The sequence below is a fragment of the Lutra lutra genome, chromosome 6 (assembly GCF_902655055.1).
Source record: "Lutra lutra chromosome 6, mLutLut1.2, whole genome shotgun sequence".
Taxonomy (NCBI): domain Eukaryota; kingdom Metazoa; phylum Chordata; class Mammalia; order Carnivora; family Mustelidae; genus Lutra; species Lutra lutra.
This window is the reverse complement of record NC_062283.1, coordinates 16,823,004-16,842,755: the sequence shown is the minus strand read 5'-3', so window position 1 is coordinate 16,842,755 and position 19,752 is coordinate 16,823,004. Positions and strand designations below refer to the sequence as shown.

General features: G+C 41.1%; 1 protein-coding gene across 2 annotated transcripts; it reads left to right on the top strand.

Moving 5' to 3' along the window:
• Window positions 1-5,095: 5,095 nt before the first annotated feature.
• On the top strand, window positions 5,096-19,043 carry PAK1IP1 (PAK1 interacting protein 1). 2 transcript variants are annotated; one of them, XM_047734821.1, is made up of 10 exons: window positions 5,096-5,430; window positions 7,449-7,614; window positions 11,099-11,219; window positions 11,295-11,369; window positions 11,890-11,942; window positions 12,516-12,661; window positions 12,754-12,851; window positions 17,276-17,375; window positions 18,248-18,367; window positions 18,518-19,043. In XM_047734821.1, exons 1-10 carry the CDS (start codon window positions 5,344-5,346, stop codon window positions 18,734-18,736), a joined length of 1,185 nt encoding a protein of 394 aa, XP_047590777.1. In that variant the 5' UTR covers window positions 5,096-5,343; the 3' UTR covers window positions 18,737-19,043. The 2 variants fall into 2 exon arrangements, with proteins under 2 accessions (XP_047590777.1, XP_047590776.1); XM_047734820.1 differs by having other exon boundaries at window positions 5,113-5,430; window positions 18,248-18,371; window positions 18,519-19,043.
• The last annotated feature ends 709 nt before the right edge of the window (window positions 19,044-19,752 follow it).

The window sequence follows — 19,752 nt, the reverse complement described above, 5'->3', positions numbered from 1 at the left end:
TAGTGGACTTTTTTTTTTTTTATAGCCCATACTGGTTGAAATCATTATGCTGACCAGCCGGTGGAAAGAATGTGTATTAGGAAAACACACACACACACACACACACACACACACACACACACACACACACGTGTCATGCCCACCCCCTTAAAGCCGGTACAAGAAAAACATTTTAAAGAATATTTCTGTGGTTCAGCATTATTTTTAAAAACACAGTAAAGTAAAAACAAAAACAAAAACGAAACACAGTAAAGTATGCCTTCCCAAATTTCAGTGTGCTGTAGGAATTACTTCGGCGTGTTTACAATGTAGGTCCCAATTTAGTAGATGTGGATTAGACCTCAGTCAGATTCTGCTTTTCTAAGTAGCAAGCCTATACGAAGCATCAAAATGTTAAGAAGGTAACTTTTGAGTACACATAGAGGGACTTCGGGTCTGGCCATTTCCCAGCAGCTTATTAAAAAGTGCTTGAGGTAGTCTATATTCACCCAGAATGTAAAAATCATCATCGTGAATTCAAATCATTCATTCACCCATTATTTACTGAACCCCTCCTTACACAAAGCCGGGGTGTGTCTCTAGATCTCCCCATGTTGCCTGGGAGATGGTATTGATGGATAGCTGGGGGCCACATTGCTAGGGCCACCCACTATTCAAGTTTTTCTTCCTTAATAACAGAGCCCTGACTTTATTTGGACACAGAGGTAGGCTTCACTTAGAAGTCATTTCCTAGCTCTCCCTGCACAGGTAACTGCCCGTGCGCTGACTGGCCAAAGTCTAGCTAGTAAGATGTAAATAGAATGATGATAAGGGGATTGAGGAAAGCTGTGTGGGGGTTTGTCTAGCTGGAAAGAGACCTCTTGTTCTTGGCCCTTTCCCCAGGCAGAGTGCTGAGATCGTAGATACGATGGCTGGAACCCAAACTCTGCAAGTATTTTGGCCTATGAGGTAACATCATGTAGGAAGTCATCCACAAGAATATAGGATCTGAAAAAGAAAATAGGTCTGGGTCCCTGATGACTGTGGGCTCTTGGTACCAGCACTACCTCAGATTTCTCCTCTCAAGAGATCAATGTCTTATTGAAGCCACAGCTGTTTAGGTTGCTATATGTAGTTAAACACAGTTCCTAACTCCTATAGCAGCTTGGCCATCAAATAAAACATACCAGTTAAGGATTCTTTTTGTAAAACTAATGAGTTTTCTGTTCCTTATTTTAGGGCTGTATTTCATAAAAGGAAAAATCAGAATTTTTGCTCTGAATGGGTGAGAGATGAAGCTGTAGTAGAGCTATGTCTAGCTTCTTTCCTTTCCTGTAGAAAGGAAAGGAGAAGCTAGACATTGGTAAGAAGGTGGTAAGGAGGCTGAGGAAGGGAGGTCAGTGTTGCATGTTGAAATCACTCAGCATGATGATGGGAGCTGGGTACAGAGGACCCTGAGCGGAGTTCCAGAGAAGATGGAACATTCAGGGGCTTTGTTGATGACAGTGACAAGGAAGGATTCATATTGTTTTCGTCTCTTAAAAGCCCCAAATGATGACTTCTCATATTTCACCTGCATTATTCCCATGAAGCAGGTGAAGCAAATTTATCCCAGGGCAGACCATTTGGCCAGTGTCCAGGGGAGATAACCCGCACTCAGCTTCCCTTAGCTGTATGTGCAAAGGAGACCAAAATCCTCCGGCAAGATCAATCACCTCTGTCGTCCTACACGTTGACACTTGCTGCCTGCCACAGGGAGAAAGGAGGGTAATTGAGCAGGAATATTAGACTCTCATCTTTCTAACAAAGCTGATTTTCCCCTGCTATACCCAGCTTTTAGCCCAGTATATCCGCCTTACCAACCGCTGCCCGCACCCTCCCCCAAAACAAACTGGCTGTTTTTCCTTTAGCCAACCAAATAAAGCCAGGCTCTCAATGAATATCTGTTGAATGAATGAATAAATCAATGCGTGGCTCAAGTGTAGAAAGCTTTTCAATCAATAATTTAAAAGCAAAACAAAAAAAATCCTGTGGTGCTTTAGAGTTAATGAACTCTTAACAGTTGGTTGTTTCTTAGCAACTGTAGTTTTCCCAAGAATGAGATTAAATGGCTTTTTGCATCCTGCGTTTGGAAAGAGAACAGGACATTTGCAGGAAGTGTGCTCAGTTTGAATCCAGTCCAACAAGTATGTAATTCTGTATTGTTTCTCTTTAGACAGTGAAAAACTGCTTTTTTCTTCTTTGTTAAAGAGCAAGTTTGAGCCCAAGGAAATGTAAAAAGCTGGGACACCTGGGTGGCTCAGTCTTTAAGTGGCTGCCTTTGGTTTAGGTCATAATCAAGCCCTGCATCGGGCTCCCTGCTCCACAGGAAGCCTGCTTCTCCCTCGCCTCCCCCTCCCCCTCCCCCACCGCTTGTTTCCCTCTCTCACTGTGCCTCTGTCAAAAAATTAAATCTTAAAAAAAAAAAAAAAAAATATATATATATATATATATATATATATATATATGAAGCAGCAGCACTAGGCCTGTTACTTAGCTGTGTGGTTCTGAAAGTTACTTTTCTAGACTAATTTCACATTTATAACCTCATACTGGATAAGTGCATTTTAACTGTAGAGGGATGAATCCTTCCGAAAATGTAATGAACTTTTATCAGTGCTCTCCTCCAAAAAGATACATACACAATTTTGCATATAATTTCAGGGGATTCAAAGCCTCCAAAACTTATCCATAAACTCCCTTAGGAGGGGATCACCTGGATAAATGCTCTTTAAGGTCTTCCGAGCTCTGTACCTGGTTCCAGTAATTTCTAACAGTTAAAAAAATAGAAAAAGGGGCACCTGGGTGGCTCAGTGGGTTAAAGCCTCTGCCTTCGGCTCAGGTCATGATCCCAGGGTCCTGGGATCGAGCCCTGCATCGGGCTCTCTGCTTGGCAGGGAGCCTGCTTCCTCCCCTCTCTCTGCCTGCCTCTCTGCCTACTTGTGACCCCCCTCTATCGCTCTCTGTCAAATAAATAAAAAATATCTTTAAAAAAAGAAAAAGTACAGCAGCACTTTGAATTATGTTTTTTACACTATGACTTTCATTCTAGAATCAGCTGTATTCTAAAAGATTCCTAGTTGGAGCAGAAGACTTTTTCTAGCCATAGTATTCTTTAAAATGTGACAAGCAGGTTAAAGTGTGACAATCTGGTAATAGATGCTGAATATAGTTAATTATCCTGTTACAGTGCTAAAATTAATTTCAAAAAAATGTACTGAATGAGTACTAATTCTTATCAAACAGTAGTTGAGATTTCCCTGGAGGTAAAGAGGCAGAGCCCCAGGGGCTTTCCAGAGACAAAAGAACACAGAAAATATAAAAAAAAAACAACACATTATTTATTTCTCAGAGAAAGACACCACATGCGAGCATGCACAAGCAAGGGGAGCGGGCAGGCAGAAGAAGCAGACTCCCCACTGAGCAGGGACCCACACGCTGTACTCCATCCCAGGACCCTGGGATCCTAATGTGAGCCGAAGACAGGCGCCCCTTGAAACAGGTTTGTTCAAAGATTGTTTTCTTTTTGGATGAGAGAATATCACTTTTACATTAAAATAAATGGATAGATCATGAAGTCAAATGCAGTAAGTCCTATTCTTCAAGACAAAATATGAGACTTCAAAAAAATGTCCTGTTTACTCATTCTTTCTCGCATGCCCAGGGGACACGCACTGCAGCAATTCACTCTTTGACTTGACCGGTTCTCCAATGGAAAGTCAAGAAGCGTCAACAGAAAATAAAGAGTAGTATAACTTGACTTTTTGTAGGTAACTAGCACAAAGTGAAGGCATTAGATAAAACCGTAAACGGCTACGCGTTTCCAAGACCGAGAGTTAGACTACAGCGTTTTCAATGCCTGAGGAGGGCTTTCAGGTGGAGTCGCCAAAGTGTGTAGAAGACAGGGCCTTCCTTGCGCTTGAAGGGCACCCAAAGCACGCAAAATCATTTCTGCAACACTCAGACCAGTCAATGAAAACAAACCCGAGTTAGATACATAGTGGCAATTCACAATCCCAGAGAATATATTTTTTTTAAGATTGCATTTATTTATTTGACCGACAGAGATCACAAGTAGGCTGAGAAGCAGGCAGAGGAGGAAGCAGGCTCCCTGCTGAGCAGAGAGCTAGATGCGGGGCTCCATGCAGGGCTCCATCCAGAACCCTGGGACCATGACCTGAGCCGAAGGCAGAGGATTTAACCCACTGAGCTACCCAGGCTCCCCGAGAACAAGTATTATTGAAAAAAAAAAGGGGGGGGCGGGTCAAAGTGCTACAGATCAGCGCTAAACGGGGGTTGAGGAACTGACACTGACGGATGCCATCAACCTCCTGCTTGTCAATGCACCTGCTGTGGCACTGAAGACACAAATTATGACGCCAGATTGTTTCCCATTAGGTTTGTGCAAAGCTGCCATTTCTAACAGACTCCGAATGTCCACACTTTATGAAAATCTAAAACGTCAATCAAGGCAGTCTTTGGTTTCACGAATGTTTGGTTTTGCACCTGAACCGGGAGGTGGTGGAAAGTGAAACGGGAGACTTCCTTCTGGAACGTTCACGTAGGATTGACTGCGCGCTTCTTCCTCCATCAGTCCGTCGTTACACCTTTCAAGTAAAGCGTCCTCCTCCCTCCCAGGGGTGTGCGGCAACGTAGGACAACGGGATCCCAAAATCTGACTGGCGAATCCACCGGGAAGGAAAGGGGCGAAAGGTTGGATTTTCCCGACGGGCAGACAGAAGCGCATGAAGCGGAGCTCCGGGGCTGACTTCGCGGTCTGCTCTAGAAACCGCTAACCCTGAACGCCGCCCCCTCTTTGCCCTATTTCGAGAGAACGTGAGAAAGGCTCGCTCGTGCTTCCGGCGAAAAAAGGAAACCCAATTCCTGTTCTCCGTCTCACAACCGACAGGTGAAGTACCTCCACACGAACACCGGGCCACTGCAAGAAGCCCCGCCCAGACTGGAAGAGGCCCCGCCCCCTCCGTGACGTTACGGAAATGAGGGGCTTCCGCAGAGGATGTCCCGCCCTACTCCCCTTAGGTGTGCCTAGCTCGCAGCCACCTAGGATATGCCTGCTTGTCCCTAACTTTTTTTCTCCTCGTCATGAGAACTTCCTCATGTGACGTCCTTCTTTATTCTCCTCTTGGAAGCTCCGCGTGATCTTCAAGTGCTGAAACCGTTTCCAGGGAGGTAGGCGCCCCAAAGGCAGCCTGAGGTCGTGACGTAATTTGAGCGGCGACGCAGGAAGGACCCTACTGCCTCTGGCATCCGCTTTCGTCACTCTCAGCTGAGCGGGGCTCTTGGAAGAGGCACGTGTGCTGCTGAATGGAGCTGGTGGCTGGTTGCTATGAACAGGTCCTTTTTGGGTTCGCTATACACCCGGAGCCGGATACAGGCGGCGACCCCGGAGAGGTAAGAAGGTGCGCGGGTAAGTCTGGTCGCGTTACCTCACGGTGGAGGTAGGCACATCATCAGAGGTAAGTAAACGCATTGATCTCTTAGGGATTAATGGATGAATCAAACTCAAATGTGTAATCTGGTTTTTAAAACACAGAGTAGGCGTTTCCTAAAACGAGATCATGTCTCTTGGTTTTAGTAGACATTCTGAGCATGGTACAAGAAGGAAGCTGGCATTCCAGCCAACGGGCCAATGAGTCATAGGTTATGGATTTACGCCTCGCTCCCGTAAGTTGACAGCCAGTTTTACGGGCTCAGGACTTAATGGAAGAACAGTTCGCCCTTTTACTGAGTTTTGTCTTGGAATTTTACTAAATATTAGAGCAGGTCAGGATAAACCCTTCATTGATAAAAAGAAAGAAAAGTGTCCCGATTCATTCAGTACTTTTGGACCTTTTACCATGGTGCCATTAATTGGCAGTGGAGGTACAAAGAAGCCAAAGAAATGGATCCAGTTTGCAAACATAAGGAGAAGAGCAGAGGAGACAAACGCATGGAGAAAATGACAACAAAACATAAGTATTTTCACTAGATGTGTGAGGAAAAAAGGTCAAGTAAATTGTCATTAGTGAAACAAGTAGTTAGGACATATCCAGGACTAGAAATAAAGTCTTTTAACTTTTAAGCCAGTAATATTTTTCCCTAAGCAAATCTAAGTATCTCTTAGAAATCTATTTTTTCAATACTTCTTTATGAAGTCAAGGTGTCAGTCTTGAATGAACCAGAAAACTGGAAGTATATAACTTGACTAATTACTTTTGTTTATTTTGTTTCTACCTGGTTATTAAGCTGCTTTTGGCTGAAAGGTGACATCTCTTGTGTGCTTAAAGATGATGCTATTGTGTTACTCATTGTAAAAAAGTTGCTCCGTTGTTTCCGCACAGCAACCTCCTGAGGTATCCCTGTTTTATAGATGAGGAACCTGAAGTTGAGATCTATTGTGTGACCTGCTCAAGGCCACACAGCTAATAATCAGGAGACCTGGGACTCAAGTCCAGGTGTCTCTGAAACACAAAGCTCTTACACTGTCCACTACTGCTGCTAAACCTAGACAGACAATAGCTCAGATAATCAACATTCCTTCTATAATATGCACAAGCAAAGGTTATTTTTGATTTGTGGCTGTAGCAGCCGCACAGGAATATTGTGCTGTTACTCAAGGAGACTCCCTTGATCCTGGCTGATGGAAGCAACAGACATTGCTGTAGTTCTTTAGAAATTACTTTGCAGTAACCCTTCTTAAGTGTGTTTAGAGGGGTCTGATGGGTTTTTTTCTTCCTTGGTTTGCTTTGTTAATACTTTTGATGCATCTCCTTCAATTTGAAGTGTGTATATGCACTCAGCTGTCAGTCATTCTTTGCACTCAACCAGTCTCACTTATTCAATCCAGAAGTTGCATATCAATAAGCATAGATTCCTTGAGACCTAATCATTGGTCATTCTAATCACTTATATTGGTACTAATGGAAGGAAACATACTCTTTATCCTGTTTATTTTTCTTTATAAGACTTGTCATTATACTCTCATCTGCATGCGACATCATATTTGTTTACTGTTTGTCTCTCCCACCGGGATGGCAGTTCTATTAGAATAAGGACTTTCTTTTCTTCACTGCTCTGTATCAACTGTCTACAATGATGCCAAGCACACAGTAGTCATTTACTATCTGAACAAATGAATGGTATGCAAGTCTCGCATATAAGTAAATATATAAGCAGTTAAGGATTTGGGTAGGGCCTTAAAGTAGTCTGGTCTCCATAATTGCTTTGGAGTCATGATACCCAGCATTGCCCTCTCATTTCTTTGCTGCCTGCTTTATTTCTCAGGTTCTTTGTTTTTTTTAATCTGCTATCATTGCATAATTTTTTCCCTGTTATAAGTATCTACTGGTAGTTTTCATGAATTGTGGAACCACTTACATGTTTCTAGAGAACTATGATACGATTGTAACATTGTGTATTTAACTCTCCAGCAAAAATGGACTTCTGCGGCTGACTTCACTCACCATGCCCACACTGCCTCCTTGTCAGCGGTGGCTGTAAATAGTCGTTTTGTAGTCACTGGGAGCAAAGATGAAACAATTCACATATATGACATGAAGAAGAAGATAGACCATGGGGCTCTGGTGCATCACAATGGTGAGAAAATTATATCCTCTAATTATGTTGAGGTATCATTACTTTACAATTTGACTTCAGTTAAGGAACTCATTAGGTGTCTATTTTGTAGCAGGTTCTGTGCTAGGAAATACAGAAATGAGAAAAATGTGTTTTTTTTTTTAATCCTTAAATTCTCACAGTCCATATTGGGAGACAGAGGGGAGGCACTTCACTCACACTGGGGGGAAGTGGGAGGATGCGACTTTTCACTGAAAACTTCCCCAAAATGACATCTGACTGAATTGTCTTAAAAGAGAAGTACCAGTTAGCCAGGCAGGAGAAAGGGTGTTCCAGACAGAGCAGAAGCATGAGGAGCATGGGAGCAGCCTCATGTTCATAGCTGACTTTACTGAGAGAGTATCACGTGCCCAGCAATGCGTCAAGAAGCTACAGTTGTACCTTCTGTTCATAGAAGAGAAAACCGAGATTCAAGGATGTTAACTTTACTTGCCCATGGTTATAAAACAAGGGAACAAGAACTCACACTAGGTCTAGAGCCCATGTTTTTAACCGCTGTGTACCTGGGGAACTGTAAGCAAGTCGATATTATGAGAAGGTTAAAACAGAGGGTGGGGTGACTGGAGAAGTAGACTGCCCTGGTCCTGGGTGGTCCTTGAGAAGAAGAGGTTAGGGATTGAGTGGGAGGGAGGGGCTGTGCGGTCTTGAGGAAAGTGTTGGCTCCCAGGATGTGAGAGACATGCTGCCACGAACAAGCAAAAGACTGAGAAGAGTCTTCCTGATTGAAGCTGGAGGCTCTGGATCGAGTAACATTTATTTGCAGGAACCTCAGGCATTTTGATAGGGAGCGGAAAGCTACTAAGTGTGTGCAGTAGGTAGATTGATATACAAAGGAATTCAGGATTTTGGTGAAAGAAGAGTTTGTTGGCCTAGAGAAAATGGGGTGTCAAGAGTCTGCAGATCTCTGAAATAAAGGAAGAAATGGTCTGTGACTGAAGGGGGCCATGAATGGGCTGCCAAGTGGTGAGGTTGTAGGCAGGGATGAGGCTCAGGAGTTGCAGTGTGGAGCAGGTCTAGGTGGTAACTCTGTCTGGGGTATAAGACATGAGACACGAAACCAGAGAGGAGGCAAAGCCACTAGAGTTGAGGAGGTCAGTATTGGTGATTCTCAAGTTCAAGTCATGCCTGGGTTTTCCACAGCTATGGTGAAGTTGTCCAGCATGGTGGTAGGTGTGTGTGTTTGTTTTTTGTTTTTTTTTCCCCCAGTATTGAACATTATGATGTTTTTATTATATTTTCCTAGGGATATTCTGCTAAGGATGTTGGTTTCCCGCAATTAAAGGCAGATGAGGCCACCACGCATTGGTTGTAGCAGTATATTTGGAGTGGTCAGTGTCTTTTTTAGGGCCTTTGCTACTTTGACAAGCATTCTCCTTTTTGAAGATTTTTTTTTTCTTTTTATTTGACAGAGAGAGACAGATCACAAGTAGGCAGAGAGGCAGGCAGAGAGAGAGAGCAGGGAGCAGGCTCCCTGCTGAGCAGAGAGCCCGATGTGGGACCCTGAGATCATAACCTGAGCTGAAGGCAGAGACTTAACCCACTGAGCCACCCAGGCACTTGAATTCTCCTTTTCAACAGAAGCTAGGCTTTGAGTGAATTCAACGTATGTTCCTTTTCCATTCTGTCTCCTGATCCCAGTTCACACAAGAAAGTTTTTCTGTTCCTTGGGCATGGAGGAAATAAGTAAAATAAGTCTGGTCTGCCTAAAGCCACTGGATCAGGTGTTCCCCAACAGGAAAAGGAGTGACTGAGAAGGAGTTTGGATGGGGATGAAGTATGGTTCCTGATTTCTTTCATTCCTCGCGTAAATCCTGTTTGTTTGGATTTTTAAAAGATTTTTCTTTATTTATTAGCACATGAGGTGGGGGAAAGGCAGAGGGAAAGGGAGAAGCAGACTCCCCCTTGGGAGGGGAACCCAGTGTGGGGCTCCATCCCAGGATCCTGAGATCGTGACCTCAGCCAAAGGCAGATGCTTAACCAACTGAGCTCCCCAGGCGCCCCCAACTCCTGTTTTTCTAATAGTTGGTAATAGAACAGCTCTTTTCCAAAGTGGGAAATAGGATAATAGGAAAGAGGAAAACAGGGGCAAAGATGGCTAAAGACTCACGCTCTGATAAAGTTGTATGTAACCCCATATATTATTAGTGCTTTTTGAGGTGGAGGGGTGCAAAATTATTCATCAGAGATCTTTGACTCTTTCAATATAAAGGACAACATAAAGGTTTGAGTAGGATGTGGCAGATGAACAACAGTGACCATACCAGGGTTCATACCCTTATTCTGAAAAGGACAAAAAAGTAAATATTTAGGCTTTGTGTCTGTGTTTTCGGTTTTATTTGGCTCTGCTTTTGCAGTGTAAAAACAGCCATACACATTTTGGAACTGAACAAGTGAATCTGTGTTCAGTAAAACTGCATTTATGAAAATAGGCCACCAGCCAGGTGTGGCTTACAGACAATAGTCTGTTGACCACTGAGCCATAGGGCAGTTAAGTTGGGTGACAGGCTTCAAAGGATAGGGAATTTGACTTGAGGAAAGATGTATAATGGTGTGCATTGCTTTGGGGAGTTAAAAGAATGCTGGCTTCTTCTATCACCTCATCCTTACAGCGAGGTTAATATTTGAGGACAGTGAATACGTATGTCTTCCAGTTTCAAGAGCTGTAGGAGAAATTCATGGGAGATGCAGGCTTTAGTCTGGGCAGAGGGGAATGGAGTGTGTTGTGAAGTTGAAAAGATAAAGGAAACTTTGTGAACCACAGAAGGGAGATTACAGAGGGCATAGTTGAATAGTGGAACAACTTATAAAATGGTTCTAGTAAATTCTTTTTTAAAGATTAAAAATTTTTTTTAATTAAAATTTAAAAAAATTTTTAACTAATCTCTACACCCAACGTGGGGCTCAAACTCAGAACCCCGAGATCAAGAGTCATATGCTCTACCAACTGAGCCAGCCAGCACCCCTCTAATAAATTCTTATGACAGTGAATGAGAACTATGTACAAATCAAAAGCAGGTCTGGAGGGATAGTAATTGGACTGTGGATGATTAGGTCACTAACTCACTGTTTCAAAAGTATAAGTCATATGGTTGTACATCTTGGTTTTTCCCCCAGATTAGCTGGTTTACTAGTTGTTATTTTTTTACTTCTGATCAAATAGTCCTCACCAGCCATCTCCTAAATTTATGATTGTGGAGATACAGAGCCAGAAAGTGAACTGATTTGCTATGTCTACAACTAGAGAAATTCTGCTGAATATATTTGCATAGCCTTGAAACTTTATGTTCTTATATATTAAAAAAAAAAAAAAATGGATCTCTTCACCTAAGACTTTAAGGTATATTTCAGTAATACTAAGACATTAGATGTTTACTTATTTTCAAACCGGAAATGGAGTTTGCATTCAAAATGACTATTAAGTTTGCCTTTCTTGGTTTTTCCACAGGCACAATAACTTGCCTGAAATTCTTTGGCAACAGGCACTTAATCAGTGGGGGAGAAGATGGACTCATTTGTGTGTGGGATGCAAAGAAGTGGGAGTGCCTAAAGTCCATTAAAGCTCACAAGTGAGTCTGGCCCTTTCCCATTGGTGGTCTCTAGGAGCCAGTCATGTTGGGGACTAACTGTTGGTTTCCTTTTAGAGGACATGTGACCTTCCTTTCTATTCACCCATCTGGCAAGTTGGCCCTGTCTGTGGGTACTGATAAGACGTTAAGGTAAGTCATTAATGCCGAGAGCATCTTTTCTAAGTTGTGGTCTTTGTTGTCCAGGGGCAACAGGAAGCTACCATCAGGGTATATTTTAGTCCAATAATTAGATTCATTTTTTTGTCTCATCTCATGGCTCTCAGCTATTGAAAGGTAATGCAGTACAAGAAAAGGTGCAAAGCTAGTGAACCTTTTCACAATGGTAGAGAAAAAATGACAATCTCCGTGTTCACATGTACACTGTACATTCCAGTCATTGCAAGCTGTGAAATGAAGAGGATGGGGGTCCTAAAAACAAATGTTTTAGGTGAAATATTTGGGAAAATATATTAAACATTTTAAATATATGACAGGGGTCTAGGAATGGATGAGTTAATCTTGCTTGATAGTATATATTTCAGTGTTGCAGTAAGAAACACGATCATTCTAACTAGCTATGTAGTACATTGTCGTTTGAGTAGGTCTTCATTATGTTTCCTTTACACCTAGTAAAAGTGATCATGCCATAAGTGAGCTTCCTTTTTTGCAGAACGTGGAATCTTGTGGAAGGCAGATCAGCATTCATAAAAAATATAAAACAAAGTGAGTACTTTAATTTGGAATGTTTTTTATAACTTCATAGAATATGATAATATATACTTTACATATATACCTTTATATCCCTTCATGATGGTGGTTATCTCCTAGGGCAATGCTTTAGGTTATTTTCTTTTCCCATTTTAAGAGTATGTATTTATTCGAGAGAGCACAAGCAGGAGGAGTGGCAGGCAGAGGGAGCGGGGGAAGCAGGCTCCCCACTGATCAGGGAGCCCAATATGGGACTCGATCCCAGGACCCCCCAGATCATGACCTGGGCTAAAGGCAGATGCTTAACCAACTAAGCCACCCAGGCGCGCCCACCCCCCATTCCTTTCCCATTGTAGATGGAATTCTTGTCATGACTGTCACCTACTAGTTCTATGACAATGATTCTTTTGACTCCAGTTCATTTTCTAAAACTTAACTTGCAAAATATATACAGAAGTTCATTGTGAAGGTTAAATTGGATATTGGATGGGAAAATGCACAGTGCAACTATTTGCTCTTTTTATTACTACTCCGATCATTTCATTTTTTGTTTATGAAATCAAAAAGCTTTGTGTTTTTAACTTACAGATGCTCACATAGTGGAATGGTCCCCAAGAGGAGAGAAATACATAGTCGTCATACTAAATAAAATAGATGTCTATCAGCTTGACACTGCGTCTGTTAGTGGCACCATCACAAATGAAAAGAGAATATCTTCTGTTACGTTTCTTTCAGTAAGTGATCAGAAATCAGTGGTGGAATCTTAGTGTCTGTGGTGATGCTTGGAATTGGGGATGACATTCTGGATATTCTTTTTCTCTGCTAGGAGTCTGTCCTTGCAGTGGCTGGAGATGAAGAAGTCATAAGGTTTTTTGACTGTGATTCACTAATGTGCCTCTGTGAGTTTAAAGCTCACGAAAACAGGTATTTTTTTGCCAGTTTCTGTGTGTATATATGTGTAGAGTCTTCAATAAATGTTACATATGTAGTGGTTTCATAAAGCAGGGTACATGTTTTCTCATGAACAAATATGGAGATAGACTTTCTATATATATACATTTCTGGTGTGTGAGAGGATGGTGGAAATGTCTTCTTGGCATTAAGTAATGCAAAAGTGGGGAAGTTGGCACCAGGACTAGTGATCGCACAAGATCTTTTCCCACTAATATTATTAAACTTGGGGCCTGAAATCAACCAAATCTGAAGAGGAACAAAGAAATCAAGCAGTCGAGCTTTGCCAGGACCTCTCTTGTCCTTTTATTCTATTCCCCTTGTCCACTTCTTCCCCCTTTGTACACTAGTCGTTTTTCCCACAGGAGAAATATATGACAGTACTGACTTCTGTTTTGTGCTGGTCTTTTTTTTTTTTTTTAAGATTTTATTTATTTATTTGACAGAGATCACAAGTAGGCAGAGAAGCAGGCAGAGAGAGATAGGAGGAAGCAGACTCTCTGCTGTGTGCTTGTCTTTCTTAACCTGTTACTGCTCACTGTATTTCTAGGGGGAGACACTGATTCTCAGAGTAAACAGCTAAGTGGCTTGGCCAAGATTGCCCCACTGTTGGGTGAGGGACCTGGGACCCAAACCCAGTTCTGTCTGCCTCTGCTTTTTCTACTGTTTTAGAAAAGGTGATAACGTGCAGTTATACTGTAATATGTTTCATTTGTGTGTTCTTCTGTGTCTTAAAAAAGTTCTAGTTTTTATTTTCTAAATAACTCTTTTTGAATACTCTGAATACTACAGCCAGTGTACAGGCCCTGGTTTTTCCCTGCATTGGGAAGTGTTCGTTCAAGGCCATTTCAAATGTACTGTTAAGACTAGAACACTTAAGGTAACCCTCCGTCCACTCATTTAACAGGTATTCTTGAGCATCCGTTTAGAGCTGAACTAAGTTTTTAAATGATGAACAAAAAAGAGAAGGGCTTGTATTTGTGTTTCTTGTAGTGGAGCAGCAGATGATAAACAAGTAAGCAGATAATTATAACAGGAAGGAAACAGAAAGGTGTGCCTTAAGAATAATAGCAGTAATTTGTATGATCAAGGGGAAGGGAGAGGGTAGGACTTCACAGATGAAGAGAGCTGTTTCCCAAGGGAGGAGAGAACCAAAGGCTTAGTGCGCCCCAGGGAGGAAAGAGCTGGGTGTATCTTAGCAACAGATGAAAGAGCTTTGTGACTAGATCAGAATGAGCCAAACGCTGCAAGGCCTTGTAAACGGGTGAGGAGTTTAGATTTTATACCAAAGGCCTTTGTAGAATTTGTTTTATTTCTCACTGTGGAAAAATTGAAAGGCAGACAGACCAGTTTAAGGAAGCGACCCCCCGTAGACCCACCACCCAGCTTTAGCAGTTGTCCGTTTATGGCCAGACTTGCTTTTTATATATGCCCCTTCCTCCTTCCTGTGTTTTTTGTTTGTTTGTTTTTTAAAAGATTTTATTTATTTGACAGAGACACAGTGAGAGAGGGAACACAAGCAGGGGGAGTGGGAGAGGGAGAAGCAGGCTTCCTGCCGAGCAGGGAGCCCAATGCAGGGCTTGATCCCAGGACCCTGGGATCATGACCTGAGCACAAGGCAGAGGCTTAACGACTGAGCCACCCAGGCGCCCCGCCCTGTGTTATTTTTAAAAGGATCCTAGTTTTGTAGGATTTTAAACCTGGGATTTTAAACATGATTTGATTCATGATTTTAGCCAGTTAGGCTGCCCGGTGGTCCAGAAAAACAATGGCAGTAGCTTGAATGAGGGTTGGTGGCACTGGAGGTGAAATAAATGGCTATGTAAGAGGAAGCCATGTTTATCTCTCTTGTCCTACTTGTCTCTTCATCCTGAACTTGGAGACTCTTGAGGTTAGGGACTTAAATATCTTTATTTCCTTTATGATAACATAATTATAGTTATGATCATCCCGTTGACTCCTTTTTAAACATTTTTAAAATTTAAATTCAATTAATTAACATACAATGTGTTATTGGTTTCAGAGGTACAGGCCTGTGATTCATCAGTCTTATATAATACCCAGCGCTCATTACATCACATGTCCTCCTTAATGTCCATTACCTAGTTACCCCATTTGTTTCCTATGCATAGGAGTCTCTTATGGTTTGTCTTCTCCTCTGGTTCATCTTGTTTTATTTTTTCCTCTTTTCCCCTATAATCCTGTTTTGTTTCTTAAATTCCACATATGAGTGAGATCATATCATAATTGTCTTTCTCTGATTGGTTTATTTTGCTTACCATAATATCATCTAGTTCTAGCCATGTCATTGCAAATGATGAGATTTCATTGTTTTTTTTTTTTTTTTTTTTTTTGTAATGGCTGTGTACTCTATACCACGTGTTCTTTATCCATTCATCTGTGGATGGACATCTGGGCTTTTTCCATAGTTTGGCTGTTGTGGACATTGCTGCTATAAACATTGGGGTGCACGTGCCCCTTCAGATCACTACGTTTGTATCTTTGGGTTAAATACCCAGTAGTGCAATTGCTGGATTGTAGGGTAGCTCTGTTTTCAGCTTTTTGAGGAACCTCCATAATGTTTTCCAGAGTAGCTGCACCAGCTTGTATTCCCACGTCTGTCATTTCCTGACTTGTTAATTTTAGCGATTCTGACTGGTTTGAGGTGGTACTGCATTGTGGTTTTGATTTGTATTTCCCTGGTGACAAGTGATGTGAAGCATTTCTTCATGCGTCAGTTGGCCGTTTGGAAGTCTTCGGAGAAATGTCTGTTCAGGTCTTCTGCCCATTTCTTGATTGGATTATTTGTTCCTTGGTGTTGAGTTTGATATGTTCCTAGTAGATTTGGATACTAGCCCTTTATGTGATTTGTCATTTACAAATATCTTTTCCATTCTGTCTGTTGTCTTTTGGTTTTGTTGACTATTTCCTTTGCTGTGCTAAAGCTTTTGATCTTGATGAAGTCCCAATAGTTCATTTTTGCCTTTGTTTCCCTTGCCTTTGAAGACCTATCTAGTAAGAAGTTGCTGCAGTCAAGGTCGAAGAGGTTGCTGTCTGTGTTCTCCTCTAGGATTTTATGGATTCCTTTCTCATATTTAGGTCTTCCATCCATTTTGAGTCTATTTTTGTGTATGGTGTTAAGGAAATGGTCCAGTTTTATTTTTCATGTGACTGTTCAGTTTTCCCAACACCATTTGTTGAAGAAATTTTTTTCCATTGATATTCTTTCCTGCTTTGTCAAAGATTAGTTGACCATAGAGTTGAGGGTCCAGTTCGGTGTTTTCTGTTGTATTCCATTGATCTGTATGTCTATTTTTATGGGAGTACCATATAGTCTTGATGATGACAGCTTTGTAATAGAGCTTTAAGTCCAGAATTGTGATGGTACCAGCTTTGGTTTTCTTTTTCAACATTCCTTTGGCTAGTTGAAGTCTTTTCTGGTTCCATACACATTTTAGGATTATTCCAGCTCTGTGAAAAATGCTGATGGTATTTTGGTAGGGATTGCACTGAATGTATAGATTGCTCTATGTAGCATAGAGTTTTGTTGTTGTTGAAGATTTTACTTTGACAGAGTGCTCACAAGCAGGGGAAACAGTAGGCAGAGGGAGAGGGAGAAGCAGGCTCCCTGCAGAGCAAGGAGCCCAATGTGGGGCTCGATCTCAGGACCCTGGGTCATGACCTGAGCTGAAGGCAGACACTTAACCGACTGAGCCACCGAGGTGCCTCTAGGTTGCATAGATGTTTTAGTAACGTTTTGTTGTACCAGTCCATGAGCATGGAACATTTTTCTATTTCTTTGTCTTCCTTTATTTCTTTCCATTAGTTTTCTGAGGACAGATCCTTTGCCTCTTTGGTTAGGTTCATCCCTAGTTGTCTTATGGCTTTGGGTGCAATTGGAAATGGGATTGGCTCCCTAGTTTCTTTTTTCTGTCTCATTGTTAGTGTATAGGAATGCAACTGATTTCTGCGCATTGATTTTATATCCTGCCACTTTGCTGAATTTCTGTATGCGTTCTGGAGATTTGGGGTGGAGTCTTGGGTTTTCCACATAGAGTATCATGTCCTCTGCGAAGAGTGAGAATTTGATTTCTTTGCCAATTTGGATGCCTTTATTTCTTTTTGTTTTCTGATTGCTGAGGCTAGGACATCTAGTACTATGTTGAACAGCAGCAGTGATAGTGGTTGACAGTCCATTTTATCTTGGAATTTGGACCCTGAAAAGGACTTACTGACTCATGGGAATGTGAAACATAGTTAGATTTTAGTCCTGTTCCTTATGCAGTTTGGAAGCACTTGAAACACTGAAAAATCAAGAGACGTGCATAGAAGCTTTATGACAATATCAAACTATCTGGGAGAAAGGAGCCTTTATGGTGTTCATATTTCTATTCTAGGGTAAAAGACATGTTCAGTTTTGAAGTTCCAGAGCATCATGTTATTGTTACAGCCTCGAGTGATGGTTTCATCAAAATGTGGAAGCTTAAGCAGGATAAGGTCAGTGTCTTAACACAGTATAAATCAGTATAAATGCACTTTAATGCAAGTCTTACTATCAGGGTTGCTTTGAATTAAGGGAGGCAGAATAATTTTCAGGGCAGAAATCTTTAAAGAAACTTAGTCTCTTCCATGCATGTTTGATAGTCATAGTTTTAAAGTTGGGCTTTGAGAGCTACCTGGGCAGTTAGTGTTGGTGAGTCTGAGCTGGCGGGGTACCAGAACTCCTGCTTTTACAGGCAGAGAAGTGCTACTTTTTTCTCTTTTGTTTGTATATCGATATTCTCTGTAAGATTTTTTTAGTTAAAAATACTGCCATTACTAAAAATTTGAAAATTACTGATTGATAATGGAACTAACAATAGTTTTGACTAGATAATTGGAAAATTAAATTCCCTTTAGTAGTCCACTCTTACAGATCCCCTTGGTTTATTATTTTTGATTGTCCTATAAACACATTCTGTGAATGTGGTTTGTTGCGTGTCTGTGCAGGGTTCTCCATTAAAACCTAGAAATGAACAAGACTTGGTCCTTTTCCTTAATGAATTTACAGTTTCTGAATAGTCAGAAACATGCTCTGTGAAGGACACAGCCAAAACAAATGTGAATCAAGATAATAGATTTCTTCTAAGCAGCGTGTTTTATTCTCAAGAAAATACTATAACTTTTAAATAAAAAACTTAAAATTCTGACTGGCTGGCTCAGAAAAGTATGCAACTTTTGATCTTGGGGTTGTAAGTTCAAGCCCCACATTGGGTGTAGAGGTTACTTAAAAAAAATAAAATCTTAAGAAAATGAAAGTTCACTTGTTAAAGGAAAAAGAAATTCTTGAAAATTCCCCTATATTATCGTGAATTTTTCTTCTGTTTTAGAAAGTTCCCCCATCTTTACTCTGTGAAGTAAAAACTAATGCCAGGCTAACATGTCTTGGAGTGTGGCTAGACAGAATGACAGACACACAAAAAAGCCTTCCTTCAGCTGCAGAGCCTTCTCCTGGTAAGTGAAAGTCAACATTTTTAGAAAATTTGCTAGCTCTTGAATTGTTGAAATGGAGGAGATCCAGGTAACTTTACTTTATTGTCAACCTTATTTATTTGAAGAGGGGAAAAGTGGTCTTTAAATGTTCTGTCTCTTGTGTTTTAGTAAGTAAAAAACAGTCCAAAATCAACAAAAAGGAAGCCAGCGATGTCGTGCAGGAAGAAGAAAGGCAGTCCATACCTGACTCAAAGAAATGTGGTTTAACTGGTGACAGTAATAAGCCAATGAAAGCAGATACTCCGGTGTCAGCCAAGAAGAGGAAAATGGTAGAAATGTCAGAAAAACAGAAGAGAAAAAAGAAGAAAATACGAATGACACACTGAATCCCACATTTCTCCTATGAGAAAAACTTCTTAGATGGAATCATTTTTTTCAGATGTACTCCCCTATCCCCCAAGTAAAAGCTAGAAATTTCTTCTTTTGGAGAAAATGTACAGCTTAAAAACAAAACAAAACAAAAAAACACTTTTATGTGTTTATTTTTAACAGTGGCAAAACTATTTTTGGTAGGCAACATTTTATTAATTATATATCATGGTGATATATACTATGTTAATGTGTAATACATTAATTTTTACTGTTGTATGAAGCAAATAAAGTTCTTTTCAAAATAATGTAATTTAAAATATACACAGGATTTTTCTTTTTCTTTCTTTTTTTTTTTTTTTTTTTTAAGATTTTACTTACTCACCTGAGAGAGAGTGCAAGCAAGCACGAGTTGGGGGAGCTGGAGAGGGAGAGGGAGGAGCAGGCTTCCCGATGAGCAGGGAGCCCGATGCGAGGCTTGATCCCAAGACCCTGAGATCACGACCCAAAGCCAAAGGCAGACGCTTAATGGACTGAGCCACCCAGGCGCCCCTAAAATATACACAGTTTTGAACACATTCTTTATCAGAGATGGGTAAGAGTTGAAGTTATCCTCCTAAATGGGGGAAATACGATAAAACTGCCTTACTTTGGCTTGTTCAAATGGCTCTAATAATTTCAATGCAGATTTTGTTCATTTTGGTAACAACCGTATAAAAAGATTTTCATTCCAGGAGGCAATTTCAGACAAACTTAAAAGTCACAGACACATGAAGCATGGATGTATAAAGCATGTGTTTAAACTTAGAGCTGTGCGCATAACAAAGTTAGGAGGGAGATTACCAAACCTCATTAAATTACTTGGCTTCCAAACTGTGGATGATAAGAGAAGTGAAGGGTCAGAAAATGACATTTTCAGGGTTTTTTTCATCTGTTTCAGGCAAAAAAACCCAAATTCACTTAATCAGCAAAAGTAATCCTAAATTCAGCCTGTTGATTATAATCTTGTCATCTCTTACCATATCCTCCAGTG